The following is a 25,196-nucleotide window of genomic DNA, read 5'->3' as shown; positions in this document are numbered from 1 at the left end:
TACATGAAGGTGGGTAAACTAACTGGAGCCAAAAACTAGAACCAAAGCACTAAGGCGGTTTCATCTTTAAGCTTTAGTTAACAGGAAACACTATCTACATATGCTAAGTGTCAGCAAGAAACTCCTTTTTTCATTTTTATTTTGTCCATCATCTCCGTCTGCTTTGCTAAAACTGTACTTATAGTTTATTTGAAGGCAAAGTGCAAAGTCCACACATTAGCAGATAATCTGTGTTGAACATCAGTATTGGTTAGAGGATAAACAAATCAAGGTTATCCTGAATGATTCATTTACAGATACTGGAATCTAGATGGAAGAGAGAATAGGGAGAAAAGAAAGAGAGAGATGTGCTAAAGGATTAGCTGTGAGAAGCTTCCCTGCGGTGAGTAGGCCTTCTTTTTTCCAGGAACACCAGGAACACTGTAAGGTGATTACTGTGTCGTTTGCCATCGGTCCAGTGGTTAAGCACTATGGACACAAGAGCTTGACTGGCTCTACTCAGCACAATGGGAATCAGAGCAAGACTTTTTCCTCCCCCCTTTTTTTTTTTTTTACTTGCCTTTCATCAACCAATGTGCAAACAAACAAAAAAAGTGTGTTTACTCTTTAAATTAAATATTGTCGACTGAGAATCTGGCAACTAAAAAAAGGAGCAGGGAAATCTGGCAAATTGAGCCAGGAAATATATCGGAGAGATGTTTGTAATTCTGCTTTGCTGGAGAGAGCTTGGTTTTTACACTTTGTATAAGTGTGTGTGTGTTAGGTTGGCGATAGGATGAAAAAATGGGTGATGAGGAGAGGAGAGGTTCTTTTCTTTCCTTTCAATGAAAGGCAGATGTGGTCTTTCCACAGGAAGTAGACAAGACGTGGTAAATGGTGGAGACAAGGAGTCAGCTCACATACACTCACCTAAACACATACGGCTCTTTAAAGTGTAATTAATAATGTATATTTTTATGCTTTACAAACACCCACACCATATGCATATTAATAAAACCAGTAATCATTTTTGTGTATGTGCATATATGTAGTGTGAGTATCACAGTTATGATAATAGCTTATGTTATTATTGTTGGGCAGATCATGTTTAAATAGAGAGAAAAAAAGAAGAGAATTAAAACTGCACTGGTGGATGCATATTAAAAATATTTACATTAACAATTTATTTCTTGATGGACTATTGATGAACTCGATGGAACCTGACTGCTGCTGCTTAGTTGCAATCATACAACAAGACTGTGGAAGATAATGAATTAATGAGTTTCATGCAAAGGGTACCTGGGGGCACCAGTGCTATCAGAAATCCAGAATGAGCTCAGAGCGGAGCTACAGCTTATTCTTGTTGCTTCTTCAGTTTAGTGGATTTATGCATCTGATCAGGATTTTCCAAGAGCTTCCAGCTGGTGGGAGACCCCAGCATAGGCAGTGAGATTATACACTATATGGAAAAGTAAAACTCTTTGGTGTTTCCAGTCCTGGAAACACCAAAGAGTTTGCACATAGTTGTATAGTCTAGCTTTATAAACATTTGTGAATTAAAGGGGTCGTCCTGAAGCACACGTTAAATTCACATATCATAAAAGGATGCCACCACTGCAACAAGTCAGTTTGTGAAATTCCTTCCCTCCTAGATATTCCACGATTAACTGTAAGTGGCATCATCACAAAGTGGAAGAGTTTAGGAACCACAGCAACTTGTGCGCACTGAGACACACAGTGTGTAAATGTTGCCAACACTCTGCTAAATCAGTGACTGCTAACTTCTAGACCTCCTGTGGCATTAACCTCAGCACAAAAACTGTGCATCACAAGCTTTATGACATTTGTTTCAATGCTAAGCCACTGAAATGGCATAAATGGCGTAATAGTTCAGTCTGTATATGTACTCTTTTTTTTTTTAGGAGAGCTCTGGGAATCCCCCAGGTAGGGCAGAAGAATGTTGCTAGGACAACTGGACTACTTTGTCTAACCTGCTCAACCACTGTGAGCTGACTTGGGATATGTGTCAAAAATGATCGTGTCTTTGAAGTCAGAATGCACCAGCAATGCAGCTCACGCGGAATCAAAGTTATCCTTGAATTATCATTCAAAAACAGACACAACATTTACATAAACGAAGCAGATAATAAAAAATATTCCGCATCTAGCAGTAAGCTTATACTACATATTTAAAAGCTGAAACTAGATAGGGCTTCTCACATTATTCTTTAAATGTTGCCAATATCAGATTCCAGAATGAACTAGTTACTCTGCTCAAATGACCTGGATGGCCAAAAGGACCACAACAATGATGTCACCGTTGTTGAGACCACTACAGTGCAGTGAAATGAGTTGAATTTATATGAATGATTGTGTGTTTGTGTGATGATGCAAAGTTGAAGCCAGGAGTTGTTGAAGCATGAAATGAACGGCTTCACTCAAAGAGATTTCTTACAAAATTTCAGGATTTAAAGGACCGGTGCCGCTTTCAGCTCCTCTTTACAAGAGCAAGACACACAGGTTATGCGAGTGATGTAAAAGTTGCAGTGCACCAGTGATGCCCTTTCATCTGAGCAAGTCTGATCCTGTGCAAAATCCCAGTACAATGGACAGATATGCTTTGTCACAGCAGTGTGTTTGAAAAAGGTCGTGTGGGGGATAGCGGTGAAGATAGTAAAGAGGCTTTCAAGCCACAGTAAATTACACATTTTTAAATTTATTAATATAAAGAAAAAACTTTGTGTACATTTCATCTCATACACTCAGTTAACCATACATTCAAGGCAAACATTAAAATTCATACTTTTTTAATACAGCAAAATGTAGCTGTACTCATTGCCTTCATCGAGGTATTCACCATATGCCTTAATGAACTGTGAGTTGCAAGGAGCAAACAAACAGAATGAAAGCATTGCCGAGGCTGTCAGAAAGGCTGAAAACCTAGGCCAGGGGTGCCCAATCCCGGTCCTCGAGAGCTACCGTCCTGCAGCTTTTAGATGCATCCTTGTTCCCACACACCCGAATCAAATGATTGGCTTGTTATCAGGCCTTTGCCAAACATGATGGCATGCTGAAGAGGTAATCAAACCATTTGATTCAGCTGTGTTGGAGTAGGGATGCAGGATAGTAGCTCTCGAGGACTGGGATTGGGCAGCCCTGGCCTAGGCTATAGTATCTTTAAAAGTGCAACCTCAATAAAAAAAGACAACTACAAAGCTTAGCCTTGATGCCAGTCGAGCTTGTGAGTCTGAAATCTGTAACTTTTAGAAAGTAATTTCTGCATCGCATTGTCTAAGTCTTTCTAAGATAACTGGGAGGCGACTCTTTGAATGGGCAACTCAGATTTCAGTAATACAAGGACGCTGCTCAACTGTTCAGTCACAAAGGTAGGCCTTTGGATCAGTTTGTGTCGACAGGCTGCCTCAAGATCTGCAGAATTATCACCTGTTAGGAACCTCAGCAGCTGTGAACATGTGTGACTTTCACAAATTTCTTTTGATCAATAGAGTCATTGTGACTGAAATAAAAAGATCACTATGACACATGCTTTAGTCTACTCCATTCTGCTCTTGTTTAGTGAAATAATGACACGAGCACAGCGTCTCAAAATCATGTTCCGTGGTGCACTGCAAAAAAAATCATTCTGACAGAAGAACTCTCAAAACACCTCCGTAGCCCACAGCCTTTTAAAGCCTTCAGATTCACCTGCAATTGAATGTCTTCTGCCAAGATCATCCTTCAGATGTACATTTTTTTTTTTTAAAAATCTACGTTCACTAAGAGGTTTTGCAAGTTCCTGAAGAATCTTTAATGAGGAACAAAAAATATTCTTGACTCGCTTTTTCTGGTGATTGTTTCCTGTAATATTTCCACAGAAAGAGGCAAATTCACGTATATTCTTCAAAGCATCCACGCCGAGTACTGCTGCATGTAAAGATATTTCAAAAATACCTGGGTATTTTTCAAAACGCAGATTTTTCTATGCGTTTGCAACTTTCGTCCACACATAAACGACGTTTTCGGTCACTGAAAACAGAGATTTCTAAAAACGCCTGCCAGGGTGGATCATTTCGAAAACTCAGTTTTTGAATTTAAATGTGGACAGAAAAACAGAGAAAACGCAGCGTCAAAGGTGTGCGCCTTTTTTGACGTCACACTGTGCGCCACGTTATTGTTTCGGTGAAATGAATTTCTACAACACTGTTACTGTTAATTGTACTCTCTGCAGTGTTTAAATGCTTACATATACACACACAGTTACTGTCCCTCCACACATACGACTCGGTTCTGCTTCTATGCACCAGTTTTGTTTACTCTTTCCCGCCCAGGCTTCTAGACTTCTGATTGGCCAGCATTTCTGCACGGTTAGGAATATATCGCCACCTGTTGCTTTGGCATGTTCCTAGCAGCGTTTTCCTTCATTTCTGCGTTTGCGTGTGGACCGGATTATTTTTTAAAACAAAAACGGAAAATCTCCGTTTTCAAAAATACCCGTGTACGTGTGGACGTATCAGCTGGGTTAAAAAAAAAAAAAGAAAACAAAAAAACAGAAACTCACATCTTTCACCTGCAAAAGCTGCTCTGCTTCTAACGTAGCATGACATCACAAGTAGCTATCTCTGCAGGTATTCTGGGAGTATAATAACAAATGTCAAGTGTGTCATGTGTCTCTTCACTTTATTGTGCGGTTGTGACTCTGTTCAGCTCTGAATGTTTGTCAGCAGAGGTGTCTGTCCTACTGGATGTTAAAGAGAAAGGTAAGACCGGTAACTTTCTTATTTGGAATTTCTGAAAACTACATTTATTTTACTCCATTCACTCCTTTTCCCATGTTATATTATTTTTTCAATTTTTCTGAACCTTGTTTTATTGGAGATGCAAAACCTTCAAATAGCAAACAGAATACATGCACGTCATTTTAAAGAAAGAGGTTACTTTGAGGCAGTTCTTGCTGTTGCTCTGATAACAGCTTAACACTTAATCAAAGCTCCATCTTTTATTATCTTGTATTGCGCTGCAAAATGTTGTGCTGGGACTTTACTTTTGAAACTTGAATCCCTAAAAGCAGTTGCAACATGTCCAATAACAGCAATAGTATGCCAGTGACAAATATGACAGGAATTTAAAAAAAAAAAAGTTTCCCAAATGTTTTTATTTGCTATTTAACCCAGATTTTATTTGAAGATATAGGACCAGAGGCTATTTTACTGCCTCTTATCGTTGTTTTATTTTGTGTGTTTTAATTTAAAAATATTTTTTGCATGCTTTTATTATTTCCTACCAACATCTTCCTAATCAAAAAAGTTATCAACACCTCCGCAGTCACTGTGTAGAAACGACAGGAAGTCAGCACAGACAGAGAGGAGACGCACAGCAGACACGCAGCGGAGCTTCAGCAGAGCAAGAGGGAAGTAACAAGATGGACATTGCAGACAGATGGGATGCAAAACAAGACCTGGGATTGGCCATGAAGTTGTGTTTGTGGAACTGGCATCTGATGTGGAGGAGATGGACCCAGTAAAAGGTGCTTGCAGTGAGACACAAATCCAGTGAAAATAATGCCAGAGCATTTGTGTTGAGACTGTTGCATGCACATTATATCTAAGACTGGCCTGCTAATATAATTGGTTTTAGTTGTGTGTGTGTGTGTGTGTGTGTGTGTGTGTGTGTGTTTTAAGGCCCTCTGCATGTTTTAATTGTATATATTTTTTATTATTTTCTAAAATCTCTTACACTGGGTATTGCACTCCTTGGCTAAAATCCCCCCTTTCCCCCCTAGCTGCCCACCAACTAATGAAAAACAACCTTATTTTCCTTTAGGAGGTACAACAGACTAACAAAAAGGTGCTTTATCGTTTTCCTTTTATCCTAAATTTAAAACAGATATGTAGATTTTCCAAATTATAATAAATGTTTTACATTTAAGTAAGACTTCTAGATCTCATGAGATGATTCACTCATTAGAGCAGCTGCCGTTCATGTTTTTTCATGCACCACAATGTTTACTCGATTCAAACTTAATTCCCGTAGTCATGTTGCCTCATAGTGTTTATCAGTGGCTTGTGTGAGTCTTATGACACAATACATTTAAATCATAAATAGTAATTGTAATATTTATGTAAACACTTCAACCACACATCGGATATTTATGAACAAAACATTAAAGTTGAAAAACTTTGTTAACATTGATTGCTTTGTGTAACAGTGACTGGAAACTAAACTAATCCCTGTTTTGAGGGTTGGATTCAAAATGATGTTAAAAGTCAAAGATAAAAGTTACAGTCTAATCCAACTTGCTTCATAATCTGGCTCATTAGTATGTATGGCCCCCATTTGCCCATATGTACTCCCAACATCTGGTCATGCTTCTGATGAGACAGTGGATGGTTTGCTGGGGGATCTCCTTCCAGACCTGGATCAGGGTTCCTGGACAGTCTGTGGTGTTATTTGGCAGCAATGCATAAAGTCCCTGAGGCTGTAAATTGGATTCAAGTCTTTGAGGAATGTGAGGGCCAGGCAGTGGTATCAATGCCCTCATCATCCAGGACACTTTAGCCACACGAGGCCAAGCATTGTCCAGCACAGGAGGAACCCAGGGCTCATGGCACCAGCATAAGGTCTGACAATGGGCCTGAAGATTTTATCCCAGTACCCAACAGCTGTCGGGTTACTATTGGCGAGCACGTAGAGACCCTCCCAGGATCTGCCTCCATAGATCACCACTGCCCCACTGCCAAACCGGTCATGCTGGACGGTACTGCAGGCAGCATATCAGTCACCATGATGTCTCCAGACTCTTTCACATCTGTCACATGTGCTCGGAATGAACCTGCTCTCATCTGTGAAGACAACAGAATGCCAATGGTGGGCCTGCCAGCTCTGATGTTGTCTGGCGAATGGCAATCTAGATGCATGATGCTGGTCTGTGAACACAGGTACCACCCTCATGCCACTCCCATAGAGCCTGACTATGACAGTTTGATCAGAAATATACATGAGTACCCCTCTGGAGGTCATTTTGTAGTGCTCCTCCTGTTCCTCCATACACATAGGGCCAAATGTCAGTCCCACTGTTGGGCTGATGCCCTACAATGGCCCTATCCCATCTCCTGGTATCTCTTCCACACTCTTGAGATTGTGTTGGGAGGTACAGCAAACATTCTTGCAACAGCAAATATGGATGTACCATGCTGGAAGAGCTGGATGGGCTGCGCAACCTGAATGAGCTGCTTCACGCTGCCAGGAAATGACAAGGGCACTAACCAAAACCAAAACTAGAAAAAAAAGAAATAACAGAGAAAGCTGACTCTGTGTTTCCCTTATTCTTTTTCCGAGTTTTATTTCGTTTGCTGATAGGTATAATTGTTTTGTTCCCCTGCTGCTTCTTTTACCAGCGCAGGTGTATATCCACTACTCTAACTGCACCTCACGGGTTACTGTGCATCGCATTTCTGGATGAAGTAGAAACTTTACTGTATGCTATTAAGCACTACACCGGATCTACCAATCACTGAACCTGTGCTTTAATCTCCTTCATTTTGTCTCACTCTTTAGCCTGTCTCTTTTCTCCTTACTGCCTGTCCTTCTGCATTTATTTCTTCACCCACCATTTCACCATTGAGTTCTTCTCTTACTCATTACAGTGATGTGAGATTAATTTAAGTACACGGACTTGGCGCTAAACTAGTCTATCTGTGGGCTTTTTGGCCCTTCCAAGATGTCCATGCAATCTCCTCTGAAAGGAAAGGGGCTATTAAGCAGCGCATCAAAAAAGGATGGAGAGAATCAAACCGAGGGCAATTGAACACAGGTAGACAAACAAATTCACACAGTGACACCGGGAAGAAATTGAGGTGTGCATGTGCGTGCGTGTGTGTTTGTTGGTCTTAGTTCTATTGTCAAGTATTTAACAAATACCCTGAGTGTACGGTTGCAGCGTCTGTGAATACAGCAAACATATGTTGGTGTTTCAGGCTCAAAAGAAAACTGAGCATATGTAGGTTACATCTCTGTATAAAGTCTCAAAGAAAGGCTGTTTAGATGTCAAGATGTTTTTGATAGCATGTACAGTATCCAAAAGACAGTCATAAAAACAAGAGTGCAGTAAGTATAAGACAGGGAAGTCACTGAAAATGTTCACTACCACTTCAAATTTACATGCACCAAATGCATTCAATCCAACAATCGCCTAATTTCACATGCTCCCTCAACTCAAATGATCCATCAAAAAGCAACAAATGAGTCCTTCTTATGCAAAGGAAGAATAAGGAGATCCCATGCATCAGCATTACTTTGAGTGGGATCGTTATAATATTCGACATTAGCACCACTTTACCAACAGAGCAGCTGAAAGTGCAGAAGAGAGCACAGTTCAGGGTGTCTTAACAAAATACAGAAGAGGCTGTTCTGTACAGGTTACTGGGCAGCGTTACTTTGCTTGATTTATTCATGAAATACTTTTTTTTAAAATTGTTTTTAAATGTGACTTCTTGCCCAGTGATGTCTATGTATGCAGCATATTGATCATAAAGATATTTATTGAATTAGTTTGTCAAGATTGTCCAGGTTTTTCAGTGCCCTGATGAATAATGCACAGCCCACAAACTTGTAACATTCAATTTCTGGCTGCCTAAGCCTTTAATGCATCATACGCCCTTCTTTTTCTTCTCATTCCCCAGCTGTATCTCCTCAAGTGCTTGAAAAATGCACAAATGGAAAGTTGTCTGAAACCTCTTAGCTGAGGTTTCATTTCCAAGGCAGGCATTTCACCAGGCATGGTTTGACAAACCGGTAACAAAAATATATGAAATAGCAAGCTAGCTGAGGCACAAAGCCCGATCCATTTGAGACAAACGGTGAAAGTAAACCAAAGGCTTTCTGCCAGACCTCTCACAAGGGTCTCGTCTGTTATCGGGCTTAATAAACTCCATTTAATGGAAAAATGAAAAAAGAAGCCCCTACTTTGCTATTTAGGAATGTCATAATACAAAAGAGTATGAATTCTACTGTATGATATTCAATGGCATCGAGTTTATAAAAAAATATGGGAAAAAAATTAATCCATTTAAATTCACAAAAGCACGTCTGCACACAGTGTGTGTTAGCTCACATACATACACAACATTGTACTCAGACAGTAGAAACAGCAATTACCTAAAAAAAAGTATAAGCGCTGCCCCAGTAAACAAAGAAAATGTTCAATAAACACAAAACTAAACTAAACTTTTTTTAGTTTTGAATATAAAGTCAATAGATTGAAGTTGTATGGAACACTGGACTGTTTATGCTACTTTTAGACAGTGACATGATGTGTATTATTTGATAGAAGTTATGGGAAACAAGTGGCATCAAGTCAAGTAGAAAGATCGTGCACAAAGTACAGATTCAATCCAAGAAGTAGATTAACATAAAAGGTATCCCTGATTAGCCAGAAGTGCTTATTTCCTATTTATTTAATGTATCAATCTTATATCTTTAAGGGTTTATAAAAAGTGCAAAGACCACACGTCCATGTGCTTCCCACAGGCTTGAACAAATGTGGTTCTGGAATGGGATTTCCCTGAAGAAAGAATGCATTCGACATACAGTGAAAATCCCTCTGATTTATTTGGTCAATGTCTGCCTCATCCACTCTCACTGTACAATGCATAAGGACTACCTAAGGCATGAGAGGGAATTGATCTCCTGTCAGACTGTGAGTCGGGCTCTCTCCTCTCAGATCACCACTTTTCTGCTGTGATTTCTTCAACCGGGGATCAGCTGACATTGGCGAAGAGTTTAAATGGGTTCAAATATGTTAATTATTAATGAGAAAATTACCCCACCAAAGTCCATGTGGGGTTTTGTGTTTGTCTGCCCACCTTTTCTTTTTTTTCTGTGTATCACCTGTCTAAACCGAAATAGATCCAGATCTCAAAGCTTTGTTGCAGAATTTAAATTCTAGAATTCAAAAAGAAACTGAATAGGAAGGATTATATAAAACGGATCTCTAAACAATACCTGGGGTGATCTCTTTATTTCGCTTACAATTAGCCTTATCAGTGTTCATTTAGCTTAAAAATAATATGGTGAAAAAGCGATGAGTAGACGCTGCGCTCGCAGATATCAGAGTCGGAGAAATACATAAAGCTTCAAGATAAAAGAGGTTTTCTCTGCTGTCTGCCTTTCCTTCTCCTTTAAAAAATGCTTTTGTTCTTTTTGTTGTTCTAATTTTGTTGTTTTGTTCTGAATAATTTGCACTCGTGTTTGAAAATACAATGAATCATCACAGTAATGCTGCCTTCCCCTGAAAAATAGCAGGGCCGCAGTGACAGTTTGTCACACACAGACATACCAACGGTTTTTTGTTTTCTTCAGCAGTATGGCCGCTCGCGATGCCGGGTCATAAATTTCTTCAATAACTTAGCTAGACATCACACACCGACATCACAAGGGCACATCCATTATTTTAGGGTAGATGCTATAAATGACCCAAAGTCTCACTGCAAGGATAAAGCCACTTGTTCCACCGAAGTTAGCGTTGTTCGCTTTGATTGCTTGCATTTTGTGATGCTCGTTTTTCATTTTCTGTTTGTTTTTTCTGCCCCCACGCATGGCAATACGTCAAATATGCGCACAGGACATTGGAATAATCTGACACCTTACATTTACTATAAGCACAAAAGTTATATCAGTGAATAATCATGAGACAAAACGCAGAGTCATCAGTTTTCTTAAGTGCTCTTTTTTGATAGCTAGTGCTACAGAAGTGTTCTAATACACGAAGGAGTACAAATAAATAATATTTTGTAAATTTGATTAAAAGAAAAGTTGGGTGGGTTCTCCCCCGTAGCTATGTGAGAGATAATACATTTAATATTTTATCAGATTTGATGTTTAGCCAGTGAACACAGAACCAGTATGAATTATTTGATTTTTTAACGGCTTTTTGAGGTGAAAAGTGCATTCTGTTTTACAACGGAAAAATGTTATCTACAGATGATAATTTATTGCCTTTTCGCTAGCAACCTTATCGCCTTTGTAATAACCATCCTTTCAACACAGCCAATGGTCTGTCAATGGTTGGTTAAGAAATGATTGCAGAGTCTTAGATCAAGGGGCTCCTCACCTGAAACTGACCAAACAAGTCCTGTTTGTGGGGCTGCCATTCTTTTGCCATTCAAGAAAAGAGAAGTATTGATCCGGGGGATTCTCTTAAGCGCTGTAGTTTGTCCTCTGAGGGTGCAGCTGAAGGCTTGGAATGGAGAAGTAAACAGGCACTTGGTAAATAAAACACCTAGGTCAACATAGCCATTTCACCCATTAACCTGTTGCAGGTTCGAGCATTCTGTCTGTGGAAGTGGACAAACCTGTAACTTGGTAAACAGAGAAGAGCTGGTCATTCAGGGGTCAGAAAAATGAAGTGCACTCGTTTTGGACGAGTGAACTACTTTAGATTCATGCTTTTCACTTTTGCTCTAATTCGCTTACATTTGTTATTTCTGTTCTAATAGTTACTTTCCTTGGATTTTGTGTTTTATGAAAAAAAAGTTATTTTGGTTACACAAATGTTGTCATATTAGTATAAAATGCTTGAACTACAGTCTGCAGGAGATTGTGTGTCTGTGGGATCAAACTAAAATCCACACTGAAAGATTTTTGGCTTTCCCCATAAGCACATGGCAACCAAAAAAAGTACCTCCTGACCAAATCCAGCAAGGCCAGAGGTGAGGGTCAGGGGTCAGAGAGGTGTGGCCTCAGTGCCGGAGACGCCCCCAGGTTTACACAAGTGTAAAAAGAGTCCATTCAGTTTGGCTGCATGGGCAGAGTTTCACAAAGGTCCACTGTGTGGGGCCTATACACACACCCCCCACCCACAGACACTCATACACAGGCGCGCACACACATCACCTCCAAGCGCCGTGGCTACACAGGATACAGACAATGGGGGGTTTCTGGTCAGCAGAGCCTCAAAGATCTTAACCTGAAATATTTTCCTTCGTGACAGAACCATTAACCAGGTGTTCCTGTCACCTCTGTCTATGCTTGAGAATTTAGTCTGAATCGAAGCCTAAAACTTTGTGTTCGTTAGAAGGTAGGAGAGTAAATAACTACTAAGAAACTGTAAGATTGACACAGTACAGCTACAGTTTAAATAATGCAGTCATAAAAAAACTTTGGCTGAGCAAATACACGCCGAAGATCATCAAACATTATTATGTTAGGTTATTCTAACAGTCAGCGTGCGTTATAATATGATACCAAAATGTTCAAATGGCTACCACCATTACCCTGAAAATAACTTTTGACCTTATATCTGTCTGGGGGTCTAAAAAGCTGATTTGGTGAGACCCAACCAAACACTAATACTGAAGACGAAGGCCTTGAAAAATGGGTCGCACAGCTTAATTTTGATATGAGTTTAGTAAGCTGTAGGTTTTAGGAAATGCTGTCCAGATAGCAGTAAAAATGCTGTTTACTTTTAGTGGTTTAATAGCACGGATATGATGTCTTGGTGGGTATTTACACGAGCACAACAGTTTAAGTGTGATTGACCTGAAATGAATTTCACAATCTGTGGTCATGGTAATGAGGCAAAATAATGCCATGTTTCCCAGCAACAACATGGCTCCATTATTTTTTAATATTCAATATATAAACATAATATTTAATTTATTTTGGGGGAACTGCAAAGCTCTGTGGAACAGACAAATTAAAAAATATCAGACTTTGACCGCCGACTTCATCTCTCGTCCTGTGGTTTGTAAGGACGTCTTTCTCTTAATAAACTGCACGTGCCCAGTCTGACTTGTTTTCTGAGTTTCCCCTGAATCTGTGACCTATTTTGTTTTTAATTTGGATCGGATTGCTCTAATTCTTTTCAATATTATGGACCTGATCACATTCCTGAGTATGGTTTTGAACAAGAAAACTGATAATTAGCCAGTCGGATTCAGGAGAACTTTAATCATCCCCAGGGGGAAACTGCAGTCGCTTAAGATTGTGAAGTTGTAAAATTTAGTAATAAGTTTTAATAATTGAAAATGAATGTAAAAAAAAATTTACAATTTAATTCAGCAGCAAGAGGATGAAATGTGTGGATGGCCAAAGTGTTTAGTCATTATAACTCTGGGGGTGAACACACTTCTCTGGCTGGCCAGAACAGCGTGTGAAGTGTGGGAGAGGTTGTCCATGATGGAGAGGACTTCTGACATCTTTCTCTTTGCAGACTGGAGATTGTCCAGCTCCACCCCAGCGACTGACCCAGCCTTCCTGAAATGTTTTGGTTTCGTCCGTCATCAGGCTTTTGTCCAAGCAGACTACAGTGTAGGAAACGGACACCACAAACTCACAGGAGATCTGCAGCATGGTGCCACTTAAAATGAAAGTGTGGAGCCTTCACAGAAAAACAATCTTAGCCTTAGTGTACTGAAAAAACGAGTAATACTGCTTGTGTTTGTTATTTTATTTCCATTTGTCTGTTTTTGTTGTTTTAACTGGTTACTTTTCTCATTTTATTTCACTGTGCTCTGTAAATCTCTCTGTAAATGTGCATATATACAAAAACTATTACTCTTACTCATGATTATATTAATCCTGGATCTCCTCGCCTCCTTTATTTGCTGATGTGGAGTTGCACAGAACTGTGCACCACCCTTTGATATTTCCAAAAAGCATACCATATTTGTATATTTGCTGTGCACATGCATTTATTTTTATTGAAAAGCACTACATAAGGATTTTCATTATTACTGATCACCTTCTTTTAGCAAAGAAAACAACGGTAGAGTGAGCTGCAGTATATATCTGTGGGAATGCAATGGAAACCTGTGCAGCCCAGATAACCTGCCACTGAATCACACCGGAGCTCCTATTAACTCAGTGACATTTAATGATCCCATTCGGAACCAAAACTTCCTCCAGGCAGCCCATCTTTTTCCAACTCTTGGTATTTTTTTTTAAAGTGTAGTGATGATCTGGTTTTTATAATTTAGCCCACATCTTCCTTCCCCTCAGTAAAATGGTGGATTATTGCCAGATTAAGGGAGTGCCTTTTTCTTTATCCCTGGGTAAGCCTGCACAGCACGCAGCTCAGAGGTAATGAAGCACTCTGTGATCCGTGCCCGGATGAATCTAAAAATTCCCAGAGCACCACTGTATTTTAAAGGAAATGAGATTTCCCTGAAAGCCTCCGAACCTATGCTTCCCATTTTGAAATGGCTATAAACCGCGGGCCTGCTTACAACCTGGTGCAAGAACCTCGACTTGTTGCTGTTTTTAAAATCATTTCAATAAGCACGAAGAGAAAGTTTGACATTGTAACGAATACTGCCGAGGAAGTGTTTGCTTTCTTTGCCTGAGAAAATGATAGCGATTACTAATTCCAACTGAGCCCGCTTATTTTTCAGTCTGACATTTAAATCTACGATTGCCGTGACCTTTACTGACCACCTGGCCAGTCGCTACTAAAAGATTTCTGACAGGCGGTTTATTAAAGCATCCTGGTGTTTTTACAGTCCAGCGGCTGATCCGTGAGGGTGACTGTCACAGGTACTGAGTCATTTATGTGAGTAGGAAACAAAACTCATGAGAGAAAAACAGAAATTAGAAAAAAAACAAAAACTGGTTGAGCAATACAAAGCAAAAGTCATCAGCTGTCTGGGAGTTTGAACAGGAATAAAGTTTCTATGTTACCCAAGACTGTCATGCAGAACTGAAATGCTTGTCTGTTGCTGGTGGCTCTGAATGACAGTCCAAAGACATTTTAGTCAAATGTATCATCTATTAAAAAAAACTAAAGAACACTCTTGATCAGTTTTTATGCCTTGGCTATGAGGCATCTTTTGTCATTTTTGTAAATATTAATGATTATCTTTTTCTTTCCTCTGGAAACCATAAGGCTGCTGTCAGACACTGACTGATAGAGCATGCCGAGTGATCTGTTGCAGACACTGAGCGACCCTGGTCTCCCTGAGAAAGTCTACTCTGACCTGACTCGTCCATTGCTTCAATTTTATCAGCTTCAGTCAGTTGAGTGTTGATGTGAGCCTGAGGTGCGAAGGTGTTCGAACTCATCACGCTGGATGATTTGGCCCTCCCAGCTTTTTTGGCCTTACAGCCGTTGTGTTGTAAATGGTTCTTCTTTAAACTGCACCACTTTGCAAAGGTTCAGTTTTGTAGGATTTTAAACTGCCGGACTTTTACTGGTAAAAATATTCCATTCTACCTCAAACAATATGTATTCCTTAACCACTGAACAGATATATATAAATGTCAACTCATTTAACCCCCAAGGCATTATATTTATGCACTTTGTTAACAGAATAGCTGATAATAAATGTTTGCCATTCAAAATAACAATTACAGTTATTTTGGAATCACACAGATTACATATGTCTGTATAGATTTATGTGCCATGATGGTGAAATATTTCATTTGTTGCTTGTAATCTTTAACCCTCTTAAAGCAGTAGATAAAAAGTTTGCTTAACAATAAAAGAGAAAACAAAGCAGGAGCTGGGGAACATAAATGTTTGCACAAATGGATAACTTGGATAAGGATTTATGTACACATCATGTCCATTCTCTCAACTTCCTTCTGAGTTACGGGCAATTTTTATTTGTGACTTTAGGAAAGTAAGAGCTCTCAAGAAGCATTTAAAGGCGACGTAACAGCAAAAATGAAAATATAGTGACATAAAACCGAGGGTAAAGGATCGCCACTAGACAGTGATCATCATTAGGGCAAAACCATCTATCAAATTTATATCCAGAAAAGAGCCAAATTATGCTTTTACAATAGAGAGTTTTATCAAGCCAAACAATTATGAGGTGAGCTGCCCATTGCGTCGCTTGTTATAGGTCAATGGAAAAAAAAAAGAGGAGGATAAAAACAATCCAGGGCTGGTAATGCACTACAAAACCATTTGGCTGAAAGTCATTCACTGCACTGATCATTTGGATGGATTTTTATAAAACAAGAAATTAGTTGGCCCACAGCTGCATGCGTAGCTTTGTTTCTCCAGTAGTTTCCTTCCTTCCTGTTGTCAGTATTTTAAAACGAGGGACCTAAGACTCAAGCGAATGAAAATTACTTCTATGAAATCAGTGAAATCAGATGCAGATCTTGGATATATTTAATCACACTGAATTGTGAGCTCATTCAGAGTTTTGTTGGCAGTGACTGACACTTTCTTGTCTATTAACCCTTTTTTTAACATAACATTTGAACCATGTTGTGGTTAAAGGTATTAGATTCTGATTTAGGTATACCCATTTTTCAGTCGATCATTTACTTTGGATGGTTATAAACTTTATTCTAGCCATTACACAGTTAAATCGCGAGTATTATAATTTTGCACCGACCTAAAAATCCCCCTAGTTTCTTGAATATTCCACTGTAAAATCTGTTAATGACAGCAATAGTGGTGTAGCGGTTTGAATTTAGGATTTAAAAAAAGAATAATTTAATGCGTAGTTCGTAAAATGATAGAAGTGAGAGGATAGGATAGGAAGCTGGAAGCACTAATATATCGATGTGAATATCGATGTGAAACTACATCATTGCCAGGAACACAAATAATGAAATTATAATGTGTTTTGCTTTCTGATTGTAGGACATCAAGTCATGGAACACGATGTTACTTTTTAAGAAGATAGAAAGAGAGCCTTTTTTTAATTGAATAATTTCTCAATTTGTTTTTTGGGTACGCTAATTATGTGCCAGACAGCACAGCTACACAGCTTCATCGCTCCTTTGCACTAAGTCATACCTGTCCCTCTGCTACACCAATTTTTGAACCGATATGAATGGAGTGAAAATATTAGAGGGTTTTTTTTATGAGCCCCTCTTCTTGAGTTTCCCTCCTGTAACGCCGAACCCATAAGTCAGCTCCTGGCTCGAGTTAAAGAACAACCGCAGGCTGTGTGTGCGTTCAGGAAGCTGGAGAGAGGGCAGTGTCGCTCACCTTTCACTGCCATACTGTAACACAGGCGTTTGACATGAGACAGCCCCCTAGGTGTCTCACTTTCTCAGTGTTTGTATGGACTGGAGCGCAGCGCCGGCTGCCCGCCTGCTTCTCGTCTGGCTGACTGGCTGCGTTGACGTCAGCGCCGTGTTGATTTGCTAAGGCGAGAGAAGAAAGGAGTTAGAGCATGTTCTGAGAGCGGGTACTGCGAACTGCCTTACTATGCTGTAGCCCCAATCCCCCTGCACTATCCGGAATCAAAACGTGCAACTTAGGTGAGTACCAATCCGGGCTAAATGCAGCTGCAGTTTCCCGGCGACAAGTGCCAGACCCGCTACTCTGCATGTATCTAGTACTGTTTTCTTCGCGTACTTTCATTCACCATATGGATGTTTTGATGTGTTTATAGTGCTGAGGATCGGCTTTTTTATGCGTGTCCCCGTTCAACCTCACGCTGAAGTTGACTGCAAACGCGACTTTGGCATGCGAGTTGGACTTGCGCACCGGAGTTCTGGATGAAAACAAGTGTTTACCTGATTGCGCTGCAAGGTGTTGAAGTTTGCATTAACGCACTGTAGCTCAGTGTAGAGATGTTAAGGTTGACGTAACCCCCCCGTCTTCTTCTCGGGCTCGTTAGTATTCTGGAGATCGCAGTCAGAGGACGTGAGGTCTGGCTGTTTCACGGGGAGCCAGACAACATATGACGCCTCGCTGCGTGTGACTTTGAAATCGCGTTAGCTTGTTTTGGTGGAAATTTTGCCCATATTTTTTTTTTAAGGACGGCGACACTCATGCTTGTCCTTGTGTCTCCAGACGCACCAGCGTGGCTTATTTAGCCGTGATGACATCATGATGGGGGACTAGAGACACTGGTTTTTACACACGAAACAACCGTAAATCCAGTCACTGTACAGGCGCACTGCCATTGATTGACAGCCAGCTAAATGTTTGATTGGTTACCAATAATCGGCTCGCCGTAGCACGCGCAGCACACTGTGAGGTGGGGGAACTGGTAACAGATGCGATGGCAAATTGATTTGTTATCGAGTGTGTCTGATCTCTCTCTTCCCCTTTCACTCTTTTTTCCTCTTTATCCCTTAGGCAGCTTTCCCGAGACCAAACCCCGCTTCTTTCTCCTTCACTGTTACAAGGTAGCGCTACAGTGTTCATCATGCCTCAAAGTCCACCTGTGCGTTGATCAAATGAGAGCTTGCTCAAATCGGAGACCCTTGCCTGCCGTCTGTGTCGCGTGTACTTTTTTAGAAGGCACCGGTATCTGATTGCCCCCCTCCCCGTACCATTTTGATCTCTCCGCGTTTGTGTCTGTCAGTGTGGCTCATGGTCTGGAATATTGAACGCTGTTTATTCTTGTTGTGGCTGGCTCGTCAAGGCGCGCTATGGCAGACAACTCGTGATCAGATTGATTATGCTGCCTCTCTGTGAAGTCGGCGTGATGTGGTTATTGTCAGCGGTCCATATCGTCCTCCTGGGAGGAAATCTCTCCAGGCTTAATGTACTTAATGTAGTACGTGATGTTTTGCTTAACGCATAATGTTGTGTATAATTTGTCTGGTGCGTCTGGCTAAAATTAACGCCGTCTAGACCCACGCAGCCTTTTTCCTTTATTAATAGAAAACAGACAAAGTCCCCAGACAGCAACTTTACATCCCAGTGAAGCCACAGTTTAGTTGATAACCCACAGAGCGCAACAAGCATTGATCATTTACGGGGCCATAAATCGGCGCTATTGGCATACCTGCAATAAAGATAATGTCGGGTTTTAGGCATGATCTCTGTTTACTGAGAGGCTAATTTCAGTTAGAGGAGAACCTGTGGTTTTATCATTACCTACATTCTACATCGATTTTTGTCAAGGTACGGAAAAGACAAACCGCCCAGTGCCCCAAAAGCCGGGAGAATTATTTTCCGTTACTCTCAGCCCTAACAATAGGTGCAGCATCATTTACCCCCTGAATATTCAGATTCAGTGTGTTTAGATGATCTTATTTATATATTACAGAAGGTTTGGCAAGAAAAAGAAACCTTATCATTTTTTCAAGGTTTATTTTTCCTTTCTTCTTTTCTTTTCTTCTTTTTACAGGTGTGAAGGGAGGGAAAGAGCTGCCCAAGTTGTCTGTTTCATAATCTTTAAAAAATAATTTGAAGATTATTATTAATAAAAGCAATAATAATATTACAAATTTAGACAGCGTGTCACTTCTCACCAGACTTCATCTGACACACTTTGTCATTTGTCATAAGCCTGACTTATTCACTCTTCCGAAAACCTAAAAATTGGCCCTGAGTGAGCTTTTGTAGGTCAAAGGCGACGCTAATCTGGTGACCGTTCCTGCTTCACTTGGAGTAGGTGCAGTGGCAAATAACTGTTTAGTTAATTGGGACAATGAAGAAGCAGTTTCAGTGTTAAACTGAATGTAGTGGTGAATCTGTGTATTCAATCTAAGCCAGCTTTAATTATTTTTTTGGTGCAGGTCAAAGTATAGGGTTGTGGGAGCGTGTTGCGTTGTTAACTTCAGTAATCAGGTTAACAGGAGTAGGAGGAGGACAAATTTGCGATTTTCAACATTAGCGACTGAGAGCTGTGTTTGGTACAGCAGTGTTGTGTGCTTTTGCCTCATCCTGCTTTCCTTTCCACCCATTTCTGGCCGCTGCTCTCTGCTCCCGTCTGTGATGAGAATACTGAGTAAGATGCTATTTAATTTCAGAAAGGCTGCTGATGGTCTTTGTGAACCGAGCGGCAGTGAAAACCCACAATTCACACTTGTTTAACTGGTGTACATACCGATTAGATAACTAAATGAAGACATCTTTTTAACGTAACATATGTTGGACTGATTGATATGCAGGTTGAGCATGTTGGCTCACAAATTGTTTCCCTTCAGAAATCTACAGTCAATACTCTCTGCTGAATTTAAGAACAATGCCACTGAGCGGAGTGTTTACCACACTGGCAGGATATTTGCAATTGCCTCACACTTGCCATTTAGAGAGAGAAAGAGGTGGTATGTTTTAAATAAGCGTAACAAATTCATCACATTTATTTGCAGCGTGATTGAAATAATGAAAGGCACTTGTATTTTATGATAAACTGGAATTTAAAACATTTTTCAAAAGAGAAAGCCCTTTCATTCATTCAGATTCTGAAGGGAAAAAAAAAAAAACGCAGACTGAGCATGTTGGATTTAAATGTGTAAAGACTAATATCTTTCTAACTCATGATACTTTGTACTCATGATACTCAACCAGAGCTGATTTTTTTTTCTCCCCTCTTGTCTTCCATACAGGTTTCATCTTGTTTACAAAGATAGCTAAAAACATTGTTGATCGGGGAAGGAGAGCCTCATGAGTCGGCCTCGTGGTTTGCATCGACATCATGGATTTAACTAAAATGGGTATGATCCAGCTTCAGAACCCCAACCACCCCAATTCCCTGCTGCAGAAGGCCAACCAGATGCGTCTGGCTGGAACTCTGTGTGACGTGGTCATCATGGTAGACAGCCAGGAGTTTCACGCTCACAGGACTGTGCTAGCCTGCACCAGCAAAATGTTTGAAATCCTCTTTCACCGCAGCAGCCAGCATTATACCCTGGACTTTCTATCACCAAAGACTTTTCAGCAGATTTTGGAGTATGCTTACACTGCCACGCTCCAGGCCAAGGTGGAAGACTTAGATGACCTTCTGTATGCAGCCGAGATACTTGAGATTGAATACTTGGAAGAGCAATGCCTGAAGATCCTGGAAACCATCCAGTCCTCAGATGAAAATGATGCTGAGGTCAACGCTAACGATGGAAGCACAGAGGAAGACGATGAGCGCAAAGGTCACAATGGAGCCAAAAACTCAAAAAAGCATTCCATGGGGAGCCCCTATCTGTCAGGTACACAGCAAGTCTCTAACATGCCCGGGGTCGTCGACCAGAGTCCCTCCGTCTCCACTTCCTTTGGTGTCTCCACCCTGAGTCCCACCAAAGCTGCTGTGGACAGTCTGATGAGCATCGGCCAGTCTCTGCTCCAGCAGGGCTTTGGTGGTGAACAACTAGTTCACGGCAACTCCAACCAACTGATGACTGAGATCAAGACTGAGATGATGCAAGTGGATATGGGTGGCAATGGCCACGAAAGCCCACAGAACATGGAGTCCAGTGCCTCCAGCAATGGAGAACGAAGTGGGGAGGACAGGAACAGAGATGGTCCTGGAACGCCAACCAGGAGCAGCGTGATCACCAGTGCCCGTGAGCTGCATTACGTCCGTGACGAAGGCATGGGCGACTCTCAAGCTGAAGTCAGTCAGATGGGGATGGAAGCAATGGCTGGAATGACTGAGAAACATCTGGCCTCTCTCTACTCCTTACCTGTCAATCATAAATCAGATGCCATGATGTCCATGCCAGTATCCATGGCGTCCGCTCTGCCCATGTCCCCAGCCCTGGCTATGTCTATGGACTTCAGTGCCTATGGGGGACTCCTGCCTCCGAGTTTCATCCAGAGAGAATTCTTCAGCAAGCTTGGGGAGCTGGCAGTGGGCATGAAACCAGACGGCAGGAACCAGCATGAACGTTGCAATGTTTGCGGTGCAGAGCTACCAGATAATGAAGCTGTGGAGCAGCACAGGTAAGACAACTTTTCTTCTGAAGATAGTTGCTTAAATTTTTTTTTAAAATTGTTTTGTTCTTGAAATTTGTGTCCCTTTTTTAGCATTTCAACTACCCTTAATTTGACTGAAATTTTGAATGTTTATTTATGAATTCTTGATGTGCATCAGAATGTGAAATTAAGTCACTTGGCTTCATTTTACTAATTCATGATCCACATAGTAACTTAATTCCTATTGTTAATAATTTAAAGTGGACAGCTTTTTGCTTTGAAATGATGAGAAATAGCAAATAGTAACATCCTTTTATAATCACAGAAACCTTAGTTTTGTGTGGCTGACAGCTCAAACTTGGAGATTTGCTCCTTCAGTAACTACCAGGCCTGTCCAGGTGACCGCCGAAGGAGTGCTGTCTTAACATTGTCCAAGACCATTAGTCACACCTTACAAGATGTGGGCGGCAGCTATCACACACACTTACCAAAGTGGAACCCCCTCATCCTGGAACCAATTCCCCTCCCCTTTCCCATAACTGCACAAGGGGGGCCTTTATTAGCTTGATAATTGGAGTAGACGGTCAGTCCAGGAAATGAGTGCTGAACCTGGGCTTTGAGACAAGGAGGTAGCTCTTGGACAGGAGAGTGACAGTAAACCAGAAAAAACCCAGAGTTTTTGCCCCGAAACCTCACTTGAATTACTGAAAGTTTTTCAAATCTCTCTATCCCTTTTTTCTGACATAATACCCTGCTCAATTTGATATATTTCACTGGATTTCTGTCATATTTGGATTGACCCTGGTTGAGCAAGCAAACTGAATATTAATCTTGCATGACCTCTCTTTCGTGCTGTCGTAATGTTTAAGAAATTTTACTTTGAAGGCCACCTTCTCACCCTGCAGTGTTTGCTTGAATCAATGCAAAGGAATGCACAGTGGTTAAAGTTCACCGGAGGATTTGAACCTTATCACCCGTCCCATCATTCTTGAGCTGGTATCTTGGCATACATGGCTAAGCACTGAAGTGATTCAGTCCAGACTTTCAAGTTAAAGAAATATTACCGAATAGGTTTGACTCGATGAAAGACCTACAGGAAGTTACAGTGTATATATTTGTGTGACCTTCATGATTAGAGCTAATTTTTCATTAAGTTAAAGAGGATTTTTGCATTGACTCATATTACACGTCTAAAAATCATAAGGAGAGAAAAAGAAGTGGCTTTTGCGCATATGATCAGTTCATCCTAAGCAGGCTTTTACAGCCACTTTTAAAAAAAAGAAGCACAATAGCCTCTTCTTTAGATGCATTAATGTAGCCGAACTGCGTTAACGGACAGGCTACGCTCGTCTCTGTCTTGAGAAAAAGTGTGGCGTGTGAAATGGTTGCCTGTGTTTCAAGAGGAATTTCATCAATTCACTCAAGCTGGGAAATCTTGTATCAAAGGAGATTTCCAAACCGTTTCATGCATTGATCTCGCCGCCTCACCCCATAGCATACTAATGGGTTAATTTACACCGGTTGATACACCGACACGACACTGTTTAATATTGTATGTGCTGTCCTGACAGCCTCCTGAAGTGTAGAAATCAAACATTGCATCATCCGCTGTCTGCTCTGCCATTTTGACATGAAAGGTCCGCTTCGCCTGAGATGCTTGATAATTCAGACGCTTCTCGTGTCCTCACAAACTCCACTGTGGGTCATTTGGTATCATATCCAGTCCCAGCTTCTTCTTTTTTTTTCTTCATTTATTGCTTATTTTTTATGGCTATCCTGTCACACTTCTTAATCGTCCTGATGGGTATGCAAGATGTTTTATTTCAGACAAGTGGAGTCGTGTTCCCTCTGACTAATTACGCATCATTCCCCCGGAGCAACTGTGTCAGGGTCAGCACTGCCTCTGCAACAAACGCATAAAAAAGTTGGCAAAGTTCACTTAGGTGCGGGCAGGTCAAGTCAAACATGAGTCTAATTGTTTCCAGATGTGGCACAGGTCAGTGGTGTGAGGTGTCAATGTGGGCTTCTATGTTTAAATGAATGCACCGAAAAGTGCCCACTTCCTGTATAAATCTAGTTTCTGCAACCTTTCATAAAAACACTGAATTCATTATGTATTGGCAAAACAAGTGTAAGGAGTTGCTTATTGACTGTGGAAACGTTTGCTTCTTTTCAAGCAGCAGAGATGCTACCTTGATATTAGGTTAATGAAAGCCTTATAATGTACATCAGTTTAGAATAAATTATTATAATTGAAGGGAAAAAGCTTATATTGAATGTTATGTCAGAAGTAGATTTTTGCCTGCTTTTTCTGATCTGATAGCTGATCAATTAACTTAACTTTAGACTAATTCCTTTAATGATTGACTATCTTAAGATAACTATAGATATTTGAGGATTTTGCCTTCTTTGAACTACTTTATAAGTAGTTGTGTTATCTGTATTTTACCTTGGGTATTGTAAAAGCACTGATGTTGAAAGTTTAACTTATTGTGCAAATAAAAATGAGCTTAATGAAAGGTTTACTCTGACTTATAAGTGCCTGAGTTTCCTTGTATTTAATCTAAGTCTATCTGACCATGGCAACTTTTCCCCTCCACCTTCCCTCCATCAGGCCACCAGCTCACGTCCCCACTGACAAGCCCTAGATTTATTTAGCCCACGGTGTGCATTGTTGGGGCTTTAGGCAGACAGGATTACAGCAATATTTTAGTAACCCTTGCACTGAGAAAATAATCAACACAGGAAGGGCCTGAGTGATTATTTAGAAAATAAATGCATGATGCAGGGGGCTAATTCTGCAGAGGCAGTGGGGGTGGTGGTGGGGGGGCTCCTCTGCTTGGTATTCCAAACACAGCATCCAATTCACGGGAACTAGCCTTGGGTTTATCTCTTTCACTTAATCGTCCATTCTCATGCAAATGATTGACCCTCGCTGTAATGTACATCACATAAGTGAAAAAAAAGAGCCTGTTTGAAAGGAGCTTTTCCAGCATATAGCCGTTAAACATTACTGATAAGTATCAATGCTATAGCAGTGTCTTTTCATAGTACAGCCTGGGTTTATTTTTGGAGGGGCACAGGGGCGATGAATGAATGGGATAAGTCAATGAATTCCTTTTTGTCTGCTCTGTTTTCGCTCCTGTTATTTTTATTATTGATGGCAGTGTTTGGGGCAGAGGCTGGCAGCGGTGGAAATAATCACCCTCGCATTAACCTCCGCACGCGCACACACTTGTGTTCATTACTTTTCACATACACTCCCCTCAGCAGTAGCAGGCAGCGCTCACTCTTCCATTTCCTCCTCTTTTGTGGCAAAGGGGACGGAGGGCGCTCTAATACCCCAGGCCGCAGGTGTTTAAACAGCAGGCCCAAGGCCCTTATCTGTGCATATCAGAGTGGGACAGATAACCCTTGGCGCTCCTTCTTAGTAAACCAAGAGCAGATTGAGTTCAGATAGCGGTCCAATGCATTTGTTGCAGGTGATAACAATGTATGCACATACACACACGTATGTAACCTGCACACTAAGGGGAAGCTGTTGGAAGGTATAGATGTTGTTTCCTTACACAATGACATTCGGTTGCTTTGGTCACTAGCAACAATTAACCACCACCCCCATCCCCAGTGAGCTCCAATAAGCATAAAGGATGCCTGCAAGACAGTC

At 40.8% G+C, this 25,196-nt stretch overlaps 1 protein-coding gene across 1 annotated transcript in view; it reads left to right on the top strand.

Moving 5' to 3' along the window:
- Nucleotides 1–17,080: 17,080 nt before the first annotated feature.
- The window catches only part of zbtb16a (zinc finger and BTB domain containing 16a), a 135,352-nt gene continuing 127,236 nt past the window's right edge, over nucleotides 17,081–25,196 (top strand). The window contains exons 1-2 of the mRNA XM_005725337.2: nucleotides 17,081–17,199; nucleotides 20,230–21,556. Coding sequence (XP_005725394.1) covers nucleotides 20,319–21,556 — 1,238 coding nt within the window. The 5' untranslated portion in view covers nucleotides 17,081–17,199; nucleotides 20,230–20,318. The remainder of the gene's footprint in view (nucleotides 17,200–20,229; nucleotides 21,557–25,196) is intronic.

Source organism: Pundamilia nyererei, unplaced genomic scaffold (genome assembly GCF_000239375.1).
Source record: "Pundamilia nyererei isolate P.nyererei 1_Seehausen unplaced genomic scaffold, PunNye1.0 scaffold00015, whole genome shotgun sequence".
NCBI lineage: Eukaryota > Metazoa > Chordata > Actinopteri > Cichliformes > Cichlidae > Pundamilia > Pundamilia nyererei.
The sequence above is the reverse complement of the archived record's forward strand: the minus strand, read 5'-3'. Positions and strand labels throughout refer to the sequence as shown.